Source organism: Ahaetulla prasina, chromosome 13 (genome assembly GCF_028640845.1).
Source record: "Ahaetulla prasina isolate Xishuangbanna chromosome 13, ASM2864084v1, whole genome shotgun sequence".
In the NCBI taxonomy this organism is placed as follows: domain Eukaryota; kingdom Metazoa; phylum Chordata; class Lepidosauria; order Squamata; family Colubridae; genus Ahaetulla; species Ahaetulla prasina.
The window spans coordinates 324,631-345,745 of NC_080551.1; the positions used below are offsets into that span (position 1 = coordinate 324,631).

The following is a 21,115-nucleotide window of genomic DNA, read 5'->3' on the forward strand; positions in this document are numbered from 1 at the left end:
TAAGAGAAAATATTTGTAGCTCAGGGTTGGTGCTAGGGTCCTTGGTGCTCTCTGAGCTTGGTTGTTTTCTTGAAGATGTTTCATTACACAACTAGGTAACATCAGTGCTAGTGGCTAAACTAACTGCACCAAGACCGCCTTCTATTTCTCAAACTCATTACAGATGATACCACAAGACTGAGGCCTAGCCACTTGCATCTGCCTAGAATCTGAATTGTACTTACTATCTTTCTATTTGTTTTATTTTGGTTTGTAATGTTAGGCAACCAGAAGTGCTTTCTCTTCCTGTAAATCAATAAACACTTTTTCCTCCCTGCTAAGCATGGCAAATTGTTTGTGGGAATCCACATTCATCTGCAATAGTAAGCCCAACCATAAGTAGGCCTATGCACCTGACTGCTGGGACATATACATAACATGCTGTCTTGTTACAGGTAGTCCTTGAATTATGACCATAATGAAGCCTGCCCATAACAGTCAGAATAGAATAGAATAGAATTTTTTATTGGCCAGGTGTGATTGGACAACAAGGAATTTGTCTTGGTGCGTATGCTCTCAGTGTAATAAAAGATACCTTCAAGGTACAATTTACAACACAAATGATGGTCAATATAGCATTAGCACTTAGACTTCACAGTGCTTTACAGCCCTCTCTAAGCAGTGTACAGAGTCAGCATATTTCCCCCCAACAATCTGGGTCCTCATTTTGACCCCGTGGGAAGGATGAAAGGCTTAGCCTCGTGAGATTTGATCTGCCAAATTGCAGACAGCCAGCAGTAGTCTGCAGTACTGCACTCTAACCACTGCGCCACTGTACCTCATAATCCAGGAGGTCATTAACTGAGTCATATTAAGTGAATATATCTCCATCCTTGTGTTGTGACCCAGGCCCAAGTAGGTAGTAGGAAACTCAGTCCGTGCAAAAACAAACTTTATCCGAACAGCTGAGAATTACTTCATTCCCAGCGTCGTTCTACTCAAAAAAATGCCTCCCAACACAAATTCCTCGGTCCTGTTGCAAACCTTGGTCCAATTAGGCTGCCAAAGGCCTTTCTTGGCAAACGTTCAGAAGTCACAAAAATAAAGGCAAGACGTAGACGAAGCAGAAGATGCAGCTACCAACATTGTTTTCCAGCAAGGTTCAAACGCCGGTGCTGGTCTGTTTAAAGCCTACTCCCAAGCTGCTCTTGCCTTCTGGCAGCTCTTCTCATGCGTGCATTAGGAACAGGTTCCTCCTGTTCCTCTGCCTCACTACTATCAGGCTCTGGAGTCTGCACCTCATTTCCCAATGGCCCTGGCCTCACCTCAGCCTCATCGCTGTCCGACTCCGTTGCCTGCTCCGTAGGCTGCTAACAGACCACACCACCTTGCTGTCCCCATGCATTCGTTAATCAAATGCAGTGTCATTAAGTGCACATGGTGTAGCTCGGGTGGGGAAGACCATTAGGACCTAGACCATCTGCCTCCAGCCACCCAAGGCCTCCCACAACCCAGAAATCTCATGCTCCATTTCCTACCCGAGGTTCCACATCTGTTGGGTCTTTGCATCAACTCTCTAGCACTGGTTGGTCACTTTCAAAGATCACCAGAGCTCAAGATGTCAGCATAGTAAAGGAGAACAGGCTGTGCCGTGTGACAGAAAAGCAGTCGTCTTTCTCAGGCATGGTGAAACTTTTCCTGTCATTGCTAAATGCTAGACTCCCTCTCCCCCAATTACCTCCTCTAATCTCCCCGAGCTCCATTTTTGCTGGCAGAGGGCTAACAAAACAAACTAAAAGCAAAACAAAACAAAAGGAGAAATGTTTCCCCTTCTGCATTTGAGCATCCAAGAAGGGACAAGAGAGGAGAAAGGGAAAGAGGAAAGACAAAGAAAGAAAGATGAGAAGAGAGCAAGGAAGGGAAAAGGAAAGGGGAAGGAAGAAGAAAAATGAAGAGTGAAGGAAAAAGAAGAAAAGGGAAGGAAGAAAAATCCTGCTTTGCACTTGGCCACCAACAGATGGAGGACAAGGGTTTGGTGCACTCTCTGTTCTGGCCTTCCTCCACTGGAGACAAAGGATCCCACCAGGCCTACCCTGCCCACCACCCTAACGTGAGTGATGTTGAGCTGGCCAAGCCCACCCACTCCACAGGTGAAACAACCCTACCCTGATGTGGCCCTCAATGAAATAGTTTGATTCTCCGGTATACAGTAATGGCACATATAATAGCACATATTGTAATGGCACATATAATAGCACATACTGTACACATGCTGACCAAGTTGCACAATTTCTGTATAGGCAAACCACATCCGTATTTTAAATGTAGTAATCCCACTTATGTTTATGGCCTTGGTATTTTCTTGAGAGTCTTACAGCGATCACATCCCTTTTTTCTTAGGCGATAGAATTTCTTTGAATTCAGTTCTTTCACCCAACTGTCGAAAATAATCTATACAAGAGCAAAATTCCTTGTGTGTCTAATCACACTTAGCCCAATAAAGTATTCCGTTCTATTCTAATCTTCCACAAATTGCAGGATGGTAATGAATCACATAAAAAGGTTAAGATTCCAGTGCACGCTTGAAAAAAATCCTTTGGGGAATAACCATTTTCTATGGGCTAAATGAATGATTTCCTAGACTACTGAAGCCAGAACGGGAGGATAAATACCGTTCCTGTATTCTGAAAGAAAGGAGGGGATCAAGGAAAAGGCAGATTTCAGTCCCCAATTATCAGAACAATTTTAAAACTATCAATCTACCACCTCCTGGAACTCAGTGCAGAACATACTACTCGGAAAGCGAATTCTCTTAACTTCATCTTGCTTTAGACTTTTGGAATTTTGCAGTGTATCTTCATTACTGCAAAGCATTTAACAAAATGCCCCACTACTATCCATTCTCATTTGCCCACAGTTGACAATGACTTGATGGCACATAATCCTCACCTTTTTATGAACAATCTAGTTTAGGATGAGTTGCAAGGTTCATTTAGGGAGCTCCACAATTGGATTCAATAACCATCTTAGAGGCCAAGTTAGAACAATGTGTTCTGCTCCAGTTTTCAATGAAATCATGTCTGGGTTTACAAAATACACGAAATCCTGATCGTGAGGCCCAATTCGCAAAGTTAGTATCATGTACAGCCCCAAAGAGTGCTCATCATGGCTTATCATCAAATTGAGGCATGGCAAAATCAAGAGCATCTGTGTTACTTTATCAAATCAGAACAGAATAGTAAAATTGGAAGGCACTTTGGAGGTCTTCTAGTCCAAGCTCAAGCAGGAGACCCTATTCCATTTCAGACAAGTGGCTGTCCAGCGATGGGGCGCCACAACTTTTGAAAGCAAGCTATTTCACTGGTTAATTGTTCTGTCAGAAAATTTCTTAGTTCTAGGTTGGCTCACTCCTTGTTTAGCTTCCATCCATTGCTTGTTGTCCTGCTTTCTGATGCTTTGGAGAATACATTGACCCCTTCTTTGTGGCAGCCCCTCAAATATTAGAACAATGCTATCATGTTGTCCTTAGTTTACCTAATGCTAGCCTAATACCTAGTGCTTTCATGTCACCCAATGTCTACAGTTCTCTATGCTGAATTTCATTTTGTTAGTAAAAGGTAAAGGTTCCCCTCGCACATACATGCTAGTCGTTGCTGACTCTAGGGGGCAGTGCTCATCTCCGTTTCAAAGCCGAAGAGCCAGCACTGTCCAAAGACGTCTCTGTGGTCATGTGGCCGGCATGACTCAACACCAAAGGCGCACGGAACGCTGTTACCTTCCCACCAAAGGTGGTCCCTATTTTTTCTACTTGCATTTTTACGTGCTTTCGAAACTGCTAGGTTGGCAGAAGCTGAGACAAGTAACGGGAGCTCACCCCGTTACACGGCAGCACTAGGGATTCAAACCACTGAGCTGCCGACCTTTTGATTGACAAGCTCAATGTTCTAGCCCCTGAGCCCTTTCATTTTGTTAGATAGGCCCAATGTTCAAGACTGTCCAGATCCTTCTGGAATTTAAGGCTATCTTCTAGGGCAGCGGTAACCAACTGGTGGTCCATGGACCACTAGTGGTCTGCAAGAAAATTTTGGTGGTCCGCAGAAAAATTGTATATTTCATTTTATTATTTACTTTACTCATTAAACATAAAACTCAAGTCAACTGAAGATTCAAAAATGCATCACAAATACCATTGACTGGTGCTGATGGTTGGTATGAGTTGCTGCCAGCATCCTAAGTATCTTAAGATGCATGATGATGATGATGATTTATATATATATATATATATATATTATATTTTATTTTTTTATTTTTATATTGCATTTTTAATATTGCACTAAATCAGGGGTTCTCAAACTACAGCGCATACAATGTACAGAACGTACATTGCATATGTGCAATGAACGCTTGTGTTGCTGCAGAGTCTCCCCCTTGGGGGTCTTTTTGTGAGGGTCAGAAGAGGGCAGAAATTCCGATTTGGGGTCTGCTGCAGCCTCCTGGTGTGGGGTTTTGGGCAAAGGCTGGGTGGAAGCGCCACTGGTGGCGAAGAGCCGGACGGCTTCATTCCAGTGGGACTGCCTCATCGCCTGGAACTGGCTGACCATCTCAGCCTGCTGAGCCCTCAGGCGCCAGTACCTGGCCTTGCATGCTCGCGGGTCTTCCCTCTGCTTGGAAAGCCTATGCTCCTAGTCCTCAGTGAGGTGCTTCTACTGAGCCTTCTTCTCGGTCAGATCCAATTTGAACTGAGCTGTTTTGCCAACTCATGGTGACTGCTTAGGTCCAGTAACTGGACCTTCCTGTTGGGGCCCTAAGGAGCCAGGGTGGGGAGGCGAGGAATGGCTGGGAGGGGAAGGGGAAGTAGAGGCCGGTGAAGCACACCTCGACGTGACATTGAATTGGCCACACCCATCCAGTCACATGACAACCTATAAATGCTCACCCAGCCGGTCATTAGGCAGATCATTAGTGGTCCATGGGATTTAAAATTATGAATTTAGCAGTCCGAGGTCCGAAAGGTTGGAGACCCCTATTCTGGGGTATTGGCTATTCTTACCTGTATAATGTCATTTACAAATGTGAAGAGTTCCCTTTCTATTCCCTCATTTCAATTGTTTACGATGTTGAAGATTATTGAGCCTAAAATAAACCACTGCTGGAGGGTCCTGCTTACATCTTTCCATGTAAATGTAGTTACATTAAGGTGATCAAGGTTGTGGTCTACCTTGTCAAATGACAAGTATATTATGTCCACTACATTTCGCTGGGCCACTAGTTTAAGCCCTTCTCACTCAACAAGGGCCTAAAGCAGGGGTCCTCAAACTTTTTAAATAGCGGGGCAATTCACAGCCCCTCAGACTGTTGGGGGGCAGACTGGGTGGGCGGGCGTGGCTAGGTCATGTGACTAGGCGGGCATGGTAAATTTAGCAGTCCATTAAACAATGCACACAAATTAAACTTTGTTTTGCTCCTGGGGTGTTTTATTTGCATGTTATTCTTTTGGTTGACTTTTATTTTTACTAGATCGTTTTTTCAGTTGTTTAGGAGTCTAGGGGTCCCCTTCAGGAAACTCGGTTTTGCAGCAATTCTTCTCAGCCCCAAGGAGCTTACAATCAATAAGTCTCTCTCTTTTTCCCTCTCTGTCTCTTACTGTCTCTCTTTTTCTTCTGGAGGTGGGGGAGGTGAAAAATGGATTGCGCAGACTCCCTGGGAGGCCTCCATGCGCCCCGTTTTTGGCCTGCAGAGTGCTGCTAGAGGCAGGGGAGACCAAAAACGGGCCCTTGTGCCCCGTTTTTCACCTCTGCCTCCAGAAGCATTCTGCAGGCCAAAAGGGCCCCTTTTTTGGCCTTCCAGGGTGTCTATGTGCCCCATTTTGCACCTTCCCCCACCTCCAGAAGCATTCCGCAGGCCAAAAATGCTGGCCTTACCTTCATGAGCCCCCCAAGTTAAGTCCTGCACTCGGCCGAAGGGTGGGGGCTGGCAGGGCGATGTAGGCAGGGCAGCCTCGTGGTTTTGCGCAGGCTGGATTAATGGCTTCAGCAGGCCGTAGTTCGAGGACCCCTGGCCTAAAGAGACAGCAGGGGAAGCAGACAAAAAGCTAAGAACAGGCAAGGCCGGGCACCGATTTTAACATAGCCTGTCTTTATTCATATTCTTTTGGCCTAGACATCAGAAAAGAGCCATCTCCCATTTTCAGAGGATTGACACGTACAGCCAGCTATAGTCAGCATAAAAATACTGGCGGGATCCTTCCAGCAACTTTATATTGGGGTAGTTCTCCACCGTTCCGTGGTAATTTCAGCAGCTAGCCAAGCAGATTAAGAGTTGGAAGGGACCCAATAGGTCATCTACTCCTACCCCCTGTTCAAGCAGGAGACCCTATACCATTCCTGACAAACGGCAGTCCAATCTTTTCTTGAAAGTCTCATGTGATGAAGCTCCCACAACTTCCAAAGGCAAACTGTCCATTGGTTGATTGTTCTCACTGTCATAAAGTTCTTCCTCATTTCTAGGTTGAATCTTTCCTAGGAATCAACATTGCTGTATCCAGCTGAAAAGCTGAATCTTGTTTGTAACTTGGTCCACACTATGCAGTACCCTTGTGGCTTTGCTGTGTATCTGGAGCTGGGGTGCCCAAGTGGGGGTCAAATAATTCTACAAAGCACGAGAGGGCAGGACAAGAAACAATGGTTGGAAACTAATCAAAAGGAGAAGCAACCTGGAATTAAGAAACTTCCTATCAGTGAGGACAATAAACCATCTTGCCTCCAGAAATCTGAAATGGTATAGGTTCCCCTGCTTGAGCAGGGGGCTGGATCAGAAGACCTCCAAGGTCCCTTCCAGCTCTGCTCTGCTCTGCTCTGCTCTATTCTGTTCTTATTCCTATTCCTTTTCCATTCCAATATTCTATTCTGCAAAATAGTGCGGTGCTTTCAGCTTTGAGATACGATTCAGGTTTTCCAGACAGAACTACACACAACAGTAGATTTGTTGACTCCATGTTTTGACTCCATGCAGTAGTTACAGGCTACATGCCCATTCCTCAGCAAAAGGAGGAAGCAGAAGCAACCACTGCTGCCAGTCTGACTTTGCTCACTCAGCCCAGAGCTGTTCTAGGCAGCTATCTCCAAAAAAGGCTCCAACAGAGGCAGCTCTCAGTAGTCCCTCTTAAAGACGAAGCCAGCAACACTGGCTCTCCAGCACGAGGCTCCCTGGTCCCACTATTACACGGGAACTGGGGGTGGGGGATCAAGGGTTCATTTATTCGTTCATTCCTCCAAATGTACAAAAAAATTTAGAAAAGAACACCACCCCACTCCAGTCAGGGCATCCATGGTAAGTGCAGCTAAGACACAAGGGGCAGGTAAATTAGTAGGACAGCAGCCACCGGCTCTCCTCTGCCTGAAAGGTTTTGCTTTCCAGCAATGAAGCTGCACCACGGAGCCCTGGTCTTTTTTCCAGAGCAGCCGCCAGGCTCCTCTCTGAACAAGGCGGCAGCCAAGGCTCTCACAGATCCTCTTTCGGCACCTTCTTCTTCTTCTTGGGCTTTTCATCTTCTTGTAGAATTGGTGGATATGTGGCCTCCCTCTTCAGATAGCTGACAAAGTCACTCACCTCACGCCCCCCCTGGCAAGGAGAGAGAAGTGAGGCCAAGAGGAAGAGAACTAGCGAGATGCAGGCCACCCCCTGCCCACTGTTTTGCACGATCCACAATTCACAGTAGTCCCCATCTTTTACCCGTTGTAGTCCAGGAAGCCCAGCTCAATTCCAAATCATCTATCACACTCCTCTTCCCCTCCTTGGCGCCTAGGCGGAGTTCCCATCCACTTTTTGGGAATGCTTTTAAAAGATTCTAATCTAGCCTCTAGCTCTGGAATTTCAGGGTGGTTTCCCTTCCAAGGCCCAATCCAACCAGACCAAATTTCTGCTGCTGTAGTTTGTATCACATCTCTTTACCTAGGAAGTCCTTCCGATGGAAATAAGCCAGCAAAAGATCTGCTCACCTCATATTTCTTTGGACTTTGCTTGCTACCGGCAGGAGCAAAGTAAATTGTGGGGAAGCTGCAGCACAAAGAAAGATCCAGTCAACATATTCAATCTTTTTTTGTAGCAACAGCAAACATGAATTTAACTGGTCCTCAAACCTCAATAAACCCATTATTCTGCATGATTGGCAAACGGATCAAAAGGCAATTCTAAGAAAGCTGTTCTGCTAGTAGCAGATGTAGCTCACCAGGAAAAGCCAACCGCCATTCCTGGGCTTCCTTACCCTTTGACTTCATATGGTAAAGGCACATCATTGGCTGTAGCATCCATCTTAGCTATAACAATGTGGGGGTCTTTGTTAAGCTGAAAAAAAATAAGCCAGTAATTAGGGAGGACAAAACTCTCAGCCCCCTGAGAAAATGGTGACTGAGATCATACATATGTGAAGTCAAAAGCAAACAGGACACATGTTTTAGCAGGAGGAGAACCACCAATATTTCCTATTCTTGGGATCCAGAAAGGCACCCAGAAAGGAACTCCCACCAGTCACTTCACAGATAAAGTAACTTCTCTCAAGAGACTTCCAAATTGAGGCAACCCTTCCTTTCCCCCTACCTTCTCCCCCAGCTCTTTGTATTTGGGTTCAAGATTCTTGCAGTGGCCACACCACGGGGCGTAGAACTCTATAAGCACATCCTTACTCTCCACGTTTACGATTTCATCAAAATTTTCAGCCACGACTACCTGAGAGAAACAAGGAGGTTTAAATAAACAGGCCAGAATTATATAAAAGAACCAAAACACCTCATGGTAAAAAGAACAGTTGCTTTCTCCAGCTGCAATCATACCTGTTCTTTCCTTGCAATGTAGAAAGTAGCGTCCAAGGTCACATTTGTACAATTGTGGAATAACATTACCAGTTCAAGTCACCTGCTTACTCATACGGAGGTGAACATGGCCCAGTTTCAGACAGCTGTTTATGCTAGCATATAAGTACTGTAAAATTTCACATTCCTCTAACACTCCTTGTATTTGTTTAATTTAGTTTAACATATTGAAACAAGAAGGGCCATTACCATGCTGAATTAAGCATTGTGTTTTGAGAGCAAAATGTTGATTTTTTATTTTTTGTTATGGTGCCCTTTTTTCCTAAGGGATTCAGGAAACTGTACAAAATGTTCTGCTTCCCCTATTATTTCAGACACATTGGAACACCAAATAAAATCTCTTCCACAGTTACTAGAGGGTTAAAGGAAAGCTAGCCCTGTTCTCACCTTTACCGGACCATCATTGTTCTCTGGGATGGGCTCTGATTTCAGGTATCTTTTCAGCTTTCCATCGAAATAATCCTGAAGGAATCTCTCCAAGGCTTTACCATCACGGCTGCAAATGGAGTAAGAATTGCTTCAGCCAGCATAGACCCATTTGTATCCCCATTAAGGATACTACCCTTAAGAGCCACTAAGGAAACAACACAGGCCTCTTCTCCTTCAAAGCTCTTCCCAGAACAATCCAATGGAAGCTCTGCCCTGCAGGAACTGTTTCCATTTCGAAAGAAGGAAAACTTCCAAGTAGAAGCTGTTAACTCCCAACAAAGGAACAGAAACGTGAACTTACGAAAATTCCTCTTGCATGGCAAATTTCTCTCCTTTGGCTGTTCTGATAGCGACAAGAGGCACATCACTGGTAGACCCATCCAGCCCAAACTCTGTGAGTTCATGGCCAAAAGTCTTTCGACTTGCAACAGCAAAATTAAGCTTGTGACCAGCATCCAGGAAACTCCGAGCAACTTTCATCACTCTGCAGAAACAAGGCAACTGTCCTGTTATTGTCAGGTCAAGAAAATTGAATGGCCAAACAGGAAACACCCTGTACTACAGAGTTATTTTCTAAGGAGACTTGTTTTTGAAGTAACAATTCTTCAGAGACAAAAAGGATAAGTCTACCGAAGCACATACTTCAGCACAGACCATGGCTAACCCCTCCTTCTGCTGTAGCTTGTGTGCCATTTTAATCACTCCTGATCTTTGAAACCAATTTTATATCACTAACCAAGGGAAGGAGGAATGGTCACCTATTCATCCTGCCCTTAGTGCTTTTTAAAATACTAGTGCAAGAAAATCCCGGATCCAGCTCCCTACAGGCAAGAGGTCTTCAAAGGTGAACTGCCCAGCTCTTCTTTAGCCACTCAGCAGCAAGCACACTCTCTACCTCCTGTCACCTCCCACCAATAGTCTATCATTGCTTCTTTATCTCACTCCCCACAACAGAAAGTTTAATTTTGGAAGGCCCCATATTTCAACAAGACTTTTTTCAGTGGCTTTCGCAACTTAGCTGCAGGGGAACCATAACTGGCACAGATATGACTTTCATTTTATTTACTGTTTTCTCCAATAGTCAGATTTCATCTATAATAAAAATGGTTCTTGACATAGAAATGGAATTCTTAACTTACCTGTTGCGCCAATAATTGGAGCCTTTGGGATTCTTTTCATAATCTACATCGTAATAAGCCACTAAAAGATCTTTTCCTTGGATCAATTCTTTATTGTCTTCAGTCATGTGTGGGCATAAACCAAAACTGAAACATAGAAATTCACCTTTGTTAGTACATGAATCCCATTCAGACAAACATACTTGCTATAGGAAAGAAACTATTATGCTCACATGTTCTCTTGAAGAAATTTCTTAATTTTGCCAGTTGTGATCTTTTCTTCTGTATATTGCACAGAACTGTCCTCAAACTTGTTTGCAAGGTGTTGGGGACGGAACAGGACAATGCCCCTGTGAAAAGGAGACTGGTGCATTTTGGCAGTCAAACCCAATCAAGCATCCCTTTGGCTCACAGTCGGAAGGAGACCAAGTACAATCCCATTCACACTGCAGGATTCACTGAACCATTCCCTACAGATGACTGAAGGTTCCTCCAGGATAGGGCCCCAGTCCCTGAGCAAGTCTCAGCTGCTTGAGCCAATTCCACAGGGAGAAGCTAACACAAAGGCAGCAAGCACATCAAGTTCTGACTTGCCTGCATAGATAAACAACTATCAGCCCAGAAGGGACTTGGCAATTTGTGCCACTGTATAAACGTGACACTCCACCTTTCACAGGCTACTCAAAGCAAGGTTTAAGCATTCTAAAGAACCATGACATATACGTGAGCCTTTCAGGACCAAAGACGAGAGTAAAAACTCATTCGCATAAGTTAACAACACTATAAAGTTTTGCTCTTTATATTTTGAAAATATGAGCAACTTTTAAAGTTATTTGGTTGGCAAGACACACAAAAACAAGAACAAACCTCATAACCTCTATAAACCTTTTAAGCCAAACCAGGAAAATACAAGGTCAACCACTGAACACTTACTCGCCATCTGGTTCATATTTCTTAATGAGGTCCTCATCACTGACATGCCCAAAGCGATAATGGTCCCGCAAATTGCTTGCTGCTTTCATGTATTCTGAATGTGCATCGCCAAACAGCTCTCTGAAGAATCCTGTAATTCATAAGAAATAAATAGCTGTGTAAGAGGCCCAAGATAAATAATTTAGTTCTGCCTTTGAGAAACTGGATTGATGACATGGGAGGAAAAGCAAACATTTCCTTGGTGGTGGTGGTTTTTTTTTTTGGGGGGGGGGGGGGAGAACACAATGCATGACTGTTCTTTAAAATGACAAAACAAGGACTTCAAGCCTATTAACATCCTCAACTGTTAAGCCTTTGTTAGCTATTGATGTTATAGATTTTTTTTTTAATTTACATTTATATCCCGCCCTTCTCCGAAGACTCAGGGCGGCTTACATTGTGTAAGGCAATAATCTCATCCTATTTGTATATTTATATACAAAGTCAACTTATTGCCCCCCCCCCAACAATCTGGGTCCTCATTTTACCTACCTTATAAAGGATGGAAGGCTGAGTCAACCTTGGGCTTGGTGGGACTCGAGCCTGCAGTAATTGTGTTTAATAAGTGTTTAATAACAGGCTTCTTACAGCCTGAGCCACACGCTAGTAAAATCAAGTTAGCATTTTATTGCTGAATTGTTGACAGTATCATTTTCTGGGTTTCAGGTCCAGGTGTATTTTATAACCCTTATCACTTAATCCATAAAGAACGAGTCAGACCCAAAAATTATCCCAGCCTTCAAATGCCACCCAACACAACCAACCCATATGCCTTTGGTATTTTTATTGGGGACTGTGCCTTGCCAAGACAGGTTCTCATCTGAAAGATGAAGTAAACCCCACTTCCAACAGGAAGACAGAAGGCAAGACCAAATGGAAATCAAGTTATTTAATGGTTTTTTAAACACAACATATTTAACTTAATTAGCAGATCATCCCATCCTAGCTTTATCTAATCAATTGGTCCATGAACCAAATCCTCCACAGAAACAATCCAAAATATCACTAATTAAGGTAAACACTGATCTGTATTGCGATCTCCTACCCCACAAACTACTTACCCACCACAGCAGCATCCTTTTCACTGATGAACTTCTCAAAACCCTCAGGAGAAAGAGGGACTGAGGCAGGCCCAGCCTGTTTCTTTAGATGACTCACAATTCCATCTTAGAAAAATAAATATATAAATAAAGCCCAAAATTTTTTAGAGACTCACATTGACATGGTACAAAAGCCCCAAAGAACAGGCTGCAGTACATCAATCATTGTTTCAATCCCATATTTGTTATGTTAATATAGGCAAATCTCCCACATCTACAAGTAGTCCTTGACTTACAACAGTTCATTTAATGACCATTCAGTTACAAAAGCACCGAAAAAGCTGACATGACCAGTTTTTCACACTTACAATAGTTGTAGCATCCCCATGATTAAAATTCAGATGCTTGGCAGCTTACTAATGATGGTTGCAGTGTCCCTGGGTCAAGTGATCTCCTTTTGCAATCTTCTGACAAGCAAAGTCGATGGGGAAGCCAGTTTCACTTAACAACTTTGCTATTAACTAAACAACTGCAGTGGCTCACTTAACAATTGTGGAAAGAAAGGTCTTAAAACGAGGCAAACTCACTTAATAGAAATGATGGGCTCAATTATGGTCATAAATCGAAGATTATTTGTACTGATAGGACAGTTTCCAACACTAGCTGCAAAGTGAGAATCCAGAGCCCAGAGCTGCAACCGGTGGGCACAATTTAAAACTGCAGCAGGCCGCCGGCCCTCCCCCCATCCTCGGGTTGCTCAAGAGGGTCCCGGGCAGGGCCTTCTGCCACGCCGCCACCACCGCCTCCTGTACTAGCAACGGACACACAGGAAAGGTGCGGAGCCTGCGCCGGGACTCTGGCCAGGCTTCCCGCAAACCGAAGTAGCAGCCCCGACACCCCCCCCCCACGGGCCTTGCTATGCCATGAGGGCTCGAGCAGCCTCCTCGGGGGTCGCTCACCGGCTGTCCTGGGCCCGTCGTAAGTGCCAGACTCCTCCCCGTTGCGGAAGATCTTCAGGGTCGGGTAGCCGCTCACCCCGTACTTGTTGCAGGTCTCCGAATTGGCCGTGCAGTCGACCTGGGAGGGGAGTCGAGGGGACGCGTTGCCGTCCCAGCCAAGGCCTCAGCCCGGCCGGCCACCCCAGACTCGGCTCCCCAGGCTTGCCGACCCCCAGGCCCCCGCGCCGACCCACCTTCACCAGTGGGACGATGCCCTTCAGCCGCGTGGCCGCCGACTCGTACTCGGGCGCCAGGCGCTTGCAATGGCCACACCTGCAAGGGGACGCAGCCGGTTAGCCCGCGCCTTCCCCCCGCCTCCCGCCCGGGCCTCGCGGTAGCCAATCCGTTTCCGGCCGCGCGCCCCGGCAGCCACTCAGGAGAGGCCACGGCAACGACGCCCCGCCCCCTGGTGCCCGGGCTGCAGCCGCAGCGCCAGGCCCGCCGCGAGGACCCCGCCGGGCGACCCCCCCCCTCGCTTCCCTCTGTCGGCGGAGGAGGAAGCCCGGGAAATGCCGCGCGCCAATCCCGACCCACCAAGGAGCGTAGAACTCCACGAGGGCGACGTTGCGGTCGCTTAGGCCGCTGTCGAAGTCATCATCGCTCAGCTCCAGCACGTCGGAAGCGCGGGCAGGCCAGGCCGCCGCAGCGAGAAGCAGCGCGAGGAGCAGCGTCGCCATGAGGCCCAGCGGAGAGAACGGAGGGGAACGGCGGCGACTTTCGCTTTCCCCGGCGATCGCCTCAGTTCGGGGCTAAAGAGGAAGCGGAAGGGCCGCCCCCTGCGCAGACGGGCCGGATCTAGCATGTGGCATCCGCCCATTGGCCCGAGCGTGTCGGGCGGGGCGGGGCTGGCGCGCTCCCGCCCGCCTCTCCTGGCTCTCGGGTTCGCGCAGGCGCCCTGGCGTGAGGGGGGGGAGCCCTCGCTGCCCCCTCAGCCGCCTATCCGGAACGGGGCCGAGGGGGACCCAGGAGGGAGCGGATGCAGGTACCGAATTGAGGCCGGCGCCCACTTGAGCCCGTCCGAAGGCAAAGCGGGGGGCGTCATGAATTGGGGGCTTTGCATGCCGGCCCGTTGAACAGGGGAAGTGCAGGTCGAGGCCCGCCCGCCCCCCCCCGCCCCCCGTTCGCTGCAACGGCGGTTGGGGAGCGGAGTCGCGGCTCCTGCCCCCTCGGGCGCTGCCTGGCACGGAGGCGGCTCCGCTGCCGGGCGCTTTCCAGCCGGGAGGACAAGAGCCGCGTCTGGCTACCTCCGGCTGCTTCGAAGGTCGACGCGTCCAAAGGAGAAATGCAGAACGGAAGGAAGAAAAGAAAGAAGAAAACGGCCGAGGGGGGCGTTGGTTAAAGGAGCGTCCTGCGCCTTTCTTCACGGCAAACGAATTCGTTATTCCCCCTTCCCTTTTAACTTTACAATAAAATGTAACTTTACAATCTCTTCAGCCTGTTATTTTTTCAACCATCAAATCCAGAAATTATCATTTCATTTTTTTCCCCATTTTCAGCAAAAAGCCCATAAAAGGTTTCCAGGAACTGGAAAAAGGGCAGAAAAGAGCAGAAGACATCTTGGTGAGATGGGTGGCATATAAATGTACTAACTAAATAAATAAGGCACAAGAAGGAACCATTTAAATTACAGGAAGCAGCTTTGGGTTGATGTCAGCAAAAATTACTAATGGCATGAGCTGTTCCACAGTGGTACAGACTCCCTTGGGAAGTGGGGGGCTCTTGTGCCCTGGTATTTAAACAAAAAGTAGGAGTTCATCAGTCAGGGAGGCTGTAGTAGATTCCTACAGTGAGCAGGGGGATCGGTACAGTTTCTTCTAATTCCTACATTGTGTTTATAGCTATTTTTTAGAAGGCCACAAATCTCATTTCACTCTTCTTTGACATCATTATGTCATTCTGTTTCCTCTGGCTCTCAACAACCCAAAACCCAGAAAGAACAATGTTTCTGTGAAAAATTCACCATGCTATCCTATGAATCTCTTAATGTAGCTCCCAGATTGGAAAATTTGCAACTTTTATATAGCTGCTCATCTCACTTAATGACTGTTCATACAACACGGTGAATCAAAAACGTCATGAAATAATCATGCCTTTAAAACTTCATGATCTGAAAAGTGCAATCAAAGACTCCTAAGATGGAGAAGACATTGGAAACAAAGTCCTGGGAGGAACTGTAAAGTCTGCTTAGGGAGGTGATAAGCCTTTGTGCATCTAAAGGATCACATTATGGAGGAGGAGCAGAACCAGTTCTTTCTTGCCTTGGAAGGGAGCACAAGACCCAATGAGGTGAAACTGGAGAGAAATAAAGGTAAAGCCTAAGGAATTCCAGATGGTGACCAGTGGCATCAAACCAGATGAAGTGTCAAGTTTTTTGCTGGAGGACTTCCAACATTTGTTTGATGTTGATGCTTGACTTGTTTCAGCACAAATGGATGACCTTTAAGGTGTCTGACCAATAACAAGCTGCTGCACAGCTTGACAAGGGCACAGCTTGTGAATTCAAAACCTGCTACTTTCTGAGCATTCTGTGTGCAAAAGCCTTTCAAGGCATGTGGAGATAGACCAGAGGGAGGGAAAAAGTGGAAAGGCCTTGTTCATCCAGAAGAGCAGCTGGTTCCAAGAGCAGACAAGTTAAAGGGGAACTTTTAAGCTGTGTCCTCTATGAAGATGTCACTTTGGACAGAGGTGAGTTCAGCTGGTGGCATTGTTAGCAGGAGCAATTGAGAACTACCGGAGAAGCCACCACTAATTTGTCAGCTGCATTGTGGTTTGGAGGAGGAGTGGAGGCTGTAGATCAGGGGTGTCAAACTGGCGACCTGCGGGCCGGATACATCACGCACAGGCCACTCCCACCACGGTTCCACAAAGGCAAAAAACGCAACACAATCGAGCTGTAGATCCTTAATCTTCGGCAGGACTGCTGCTGAGCCACTGCTGGAGATCCCGTAGACACTTCCTGGGAAGATCTAATGCCCCTGGAGGGCCTAATCAGAAAGCTGCTTCTACAGCTCTGGGAAGGTGGCCTTGAAGAAAATACTGAGAAACCTAAGTGGGCAGGACCTTCCTGACATCTTGAGGGCAACAGTACACTTACCACAATTGAGACCTGCAGCTCTGTCACTGAGCAACAAGCTGGATCAGTTCCATCTGTGATTGTTAAGCATGATGTCACATTATTGTGGCTGGCAACTTCCTGCCAGCTTCCCCCTTCTCTGTTGTCAGAAGCTAGCTGTGAAGATTGCAAATAGTGATCATGGGACCCTGCAAACATTTTAAATGCACACCAATTGCCAAATAACCAAATCATGATTGCAATGGCCACAATATCGAGGACCAGTAATAAATCTCGTTTTTCAGCACCATTGTAATTTGAATGGTCACCGAATGAGTGGTTGGTAAGTGAGGGCTACGGTACTTATATAGAAACAGCAAGCGTGTTTTGTTTAAAGAGGGGCAATTGAGGCTGCATTGGGGTGGGAGGTAGGTGAATCCCAGATCAGGCAGGACCCTCTGGGCTTGCCATTCCAGGGAAAGAAAGGCTGTTTAATTTTGTGGTCATCATTTTGCAACTGGGGTATCTAATTCCTGGGCCTGGGGACCTTGGCCACAAGCTTTGGTGATAAATGCCAGGTCTGTTTGCTAACAGGCTGCACACATTTGTGAGCTCATTAGGTATTACGAAGACCTGGCTAAGTGAGGAGAGGAATGCAGCCTCTGCTTTGTTCTTCAGGTTTCCAGTCCATCAACAGACTCATCATTAATTATTAATGAATTCCCTTGCTACTGTGCTGGAAATTTTGCTGGGGTACTGGCCACCCCATTGCCTGTTAGGGTCACTGTCCAGCCTACTTGACCTCAAGGCTGGTGTGGAGTGGTATTTGATCATTTCCTTCTCCATGTTTTTTCGGCCTGGTCAAACAAAAGTTTGGAAGTTCATGGCATCCTTGGGAACCATATGCTTGTCCAAAATAGCTATGGGCCCCAAAATAGAGATCTTCTAATCAAACCACTTGCCCAGGGCAGGAATCCCCCTACCATTCTGGACAAAAGGGTTGATAGAGTCTTTTCTTGAACTTCTCCCACATCCGCAACTGTCCCCTGATCCACCAATTTAATCACCTCTATAATAGTGGTGAATATCTGTAGCTTGGGTATAGGATGAGGGTGAAGGTTTGTTCTCTGAGCTTGTGGGTTGGTTTCCGAATGTTTCATTACCAGGCTAGGTAATCTCTTCAGCAGTGGTTAGGGGATGTGAGTGTTTTTAATCATAATCTTAAACTCTTAATCACCTCTTCAAAGAAAGCAGAGAGATTTATCTGGCACAATCTCAATCAAGCTGGAGACCCTACACCATTTCAGACAAATGACTGTCCAATCTCTTCAAAACCTCCAGTGATGAAGCACCTAAAACTTCTGACTACAAGCTGTTCCACTGGTTAATTGTTCTGTTAGAAAAATTCTTAATTCCAGGTTGCATCTCCCCTTGATTGTAGTTTCTGTCCATTGTTTCTTGTCCTGTCCTCTGGTACTTTGGAAAATAAGTTGATCCCCTGCTCTTTGTGGCAACCTCTCCAATACTGGAATACTGCTATCATGTCCCCAATCTTGGCCAATCTTCGTCTTTTAGTCTCTAGGCCTTTAATCATCTTAATTGCTCTTTGTTCTTTTTCCAAAGTCTCAACATTTTTTTTGTAACATGGTGACCAAAACTAGATGCAATATTCCAGGTCTGGTCTTAAAAAGGTAAAAGTTCCCCTTGCACATACGTGCTAGTCGTTGCCGACTCTAGGAGGTGGTGCTCATCTCCGTTTCAAATCCGAAGATTCAGTGCTGTCTGAAGACGTCTCCGTGGTCATGTGGCCGGCATGACTCAACGCCAAAGGCGCACGGAACGCTGTTACCTTCCCACCAAAGGTGGTCCCTATTTTTTCCACTTGCATTTTTAGGTGCTTTCGAAACTGCTAGGTTGGCAGAAGCTGGGACAAGTAACGGGAGCTCACCCCATTACACGGCAGCACTAGGGATTTGAACCACTGAGCTGCTGACCTTTTGATCGACAAGCTCAACGTCCTAGCCCCTGAGCTACCGCATCCCTAGGTCTGGTCTTACTAAGGCTTTATAAAGCAGTACATGATTTATTCACGTGATTTTGACTCTATGCCTCTGTTGGTGCCCCAACCAGGGGTTGTATTAGCTTTTTTGGTGGCGGCTGCACATTGCCAGTTCATATTTAAGTAATCATCCATTAGGATTACCTCTCACAGTTACTGTTTTTGAGCCAGGTTTTGCCTACTTGTACTGTTGGTTTTTCCTGCCTAGGTGTAAAACCTTTTCTCCACATTAAATTTCATGTTGTTGGATAGGACCCAAGTCTGTCAAGATTTTTGTTGGCTTAGTCCTGCCAGATTAGTGTCATCGGCAAATTTGATGATTTCCCCTATTATTCCCTCATTTTTCCATCTGGATTACCATGAAAGATTACTAATTGTTCATTAATAGTGTATGGATGAGACGCAACAGAAAAAATTGTGTACTAAGGTTGAGTAATTTTGACTATAATTAATAAGTACAGTATTTTAAAGTGTTGCTTAAACACTTGTGTCAGTTTTGGAAGACAATTTTCTTTTTTGCTTCTTAACTGCCACATATTTTAGCTGGGAAAGTTGGGAGGGGGTTGTTGTTGGAGTGGTAGAAAGTTAGTCATAACAACATTCCGTATTCAAGGACTTTTGCCTGCGTCTGATGGAGACTGCCTGAAGATTGTATCCAATTGAGTGTGAAAAGTTGATTAGACAATGTGATGAACTTGTGGGTGTGGAGCAGGGCTGTGAACTGTCAACTGGGTGTAGAAAACCTGGGAGCTTTCAGATTCGAGTTTTCCCAGCTGTGCCAACATGACATCTCTAATAAATTGGAACTTTGAGGAACCTTAAGCCTCAGAGTTTTATTTCATTGGGGGTGTTCCTTGCAACCCTGACATTAACCCGAATCTCCTAAATAACTAAGCAGCACCCTGAAAAGGGGCTGAATGGGGTGCTGAGCCCCAGCACCAACCTAAAACTTGGGTGGTGTGAAGATTCAGTGAAGATGGAAGAGAGAGAGGAGATTGCAGAGGGAGCCATGGGAGCACATACTGGAAGGTTTATCGAGATCCGGTATTCTCCTCTGAAGGCGTGGTACAAGGCCTTGAAGCTGCAGAGACGATGCAAAGCCTAGGCACTTGGTCCAGGGAGATGGATTCCAGGAAAAGTTGCCAGTATGATCCAACTCCAGAGATGGGACCGAAAGAGCGATCACCTGAATATCGTCCCGTATCCAGCCCTCATCAACCTGCCTTCATGCTACTCCCTGCGGAATTTATCCCCCCAGGCTGGGGATTCTATCCTGGTCAGGGGTGGGTCCAGTGCCAGTGGATGCCAGCACCATCTGCTCTCCCACTTACAAGATCACTATGGCCCCATTTTGCCACGACGATCCCAGCACTGCCATGGGATCTGATCCAGCAGCCAGCAGTGCTACCACCGCAGGTTCCAGTTCAGCCGCTTGTCGTGTCCCACTCCTCTGCTGATGGCCGGGTCAGGGAAATCCGAATCAGGCGTGCCTCTGCAGCTCTGCCAAAGTCCTAGCAAAGTCCTCAGGGCAGGCAGGAGACCAGAAAGTGACTTCAGCAAGATATGTTTAGACTTTGCCTGACTCAGAGAATGCCAGAAAGCAGGTCCTTTATATAGGCCATGGGGTGTGGCTCCATGACTCAGCACTTATCCAGGCCTGCCCCTCCCTTCCTTCTGTTGCCTCCGTCTATCAAGTCTTCTGACGCGAGGGTCACTCCAGTCTGCAGCTGTTGGCAATTGACCTCCCTCAGGCTCACATGCTGTGGAGGAGGGGGAGGGGTCTAGTTGCTCCGTTTGCCTGGGCATGGAGCTAGAGCTGGGGGCTGGAGATACTTCCTCCTCTTCAGCCTGTCTGGGCATGGAGCCAGGGCTGGGGCTGGGAGGCATACTAGGACATTCCTCCGTGTTCGGAAGCAGATAAGAAGGCCCCGGCTGTGGTGAGATTGGACGAGACACAACATCGCTGGCATTCACCGCAGCACCCCAACAGGTCTCTGCCCCACTTCCAGTCGCCATGGCGATTCAGCCAGCAGGGCCCCACCACCACGGTTTAGAGCAACGTTTGATGGTAAGCCTACCAAACTGGCCTATTTCCTCAGCCGAGTATGAGCTCATATAGATCAGTGTGGAAAGCAATACTAAACAGATTGCGATTTAGTATCTGCGATCTGAGAGAGGATGAATGAGGAAGATGCTGCTGACTGGATAGCCCAGCTCCATAATGACAGGGCTGCTGAATTAAATAATGCTGAAGATTTTGTTGAGCTGTTTCAGGCCAGATTCGAAGACCAAGACCAAATCAACGAGAGTGAAGCCAAGATAAAGATGATGAGTCAAGGAAATCGACCCATAAAGGACTTCGTATGAGACTTTAGACGGGTCGCGGGGAACCTTGGACATTGGCCAGATAAATACTTCTGCATTATTTTAAAGAAGCCATTGATTAAGAAGTCAGAACCGCCTGTGGAATCTGGGGGGTGCCAGAGCAACCGCAAGACTGGTATACTATGTCAATAGCTCTTGATAGCAAAGTTCACCCACACCACAGCCCCTCAGCAAGGAGCCCCTGAAGTATTCATGCAATTAACAAAGTGCTGCATG

The 21,115-nt window shown here is 46.5% G+C and overlaps 1 protein-coding gene across 2 annotated transcripts; it reads right to left on the bottom strand.

Moving 5' to 3' along the window:
• Positions 1-7,214: 7,214 nt before the first annotated feature.
• Positions 7,215-14,096, bottom strand: PDIA3 (protein disulfide isomerase family A member 3). 2 transcript variants are annotated; one of them, XM_058156005.1, is made up of 13 exons: positions 13,938-14,096; positions 13,598-13,676; positions 13,365-13,482; positions 12,427-12,531; positions 11,327-11,456; positions 10,627-10,743; positions 10,415-10,540; positions 9,577-9,759; positions 9,234-9,342; positions 8,575-8,703; positions 8,243-8,322; positions 7,977-8,034; positions 7,215-7,599 (listed from the first exon to the last, which is right to left on the bottom strand). In XM_058156005.1, exons 1-13 carry the CDS (start codon positions 14,078-14,080, stop codon positions 7,480-7,482), a joined length of 1,497 nt encoding a protein of 498 aa, XP_058011988.1. In that variant the 5' UTR covers positions 14,081-14,096; the 3' UTR covers positions 7,215-7,479. The 2 variants fall into 2 exon arrangements, with proteins under 2 accessions (XP_058011988.1, XP_058011989.1); XM_058156006.1 differs by lacking the exon at positions 10,627-10,743.
• Between the last annotated feature and the right edge of the window lie 7,019 nt (positions 14,097-21,115).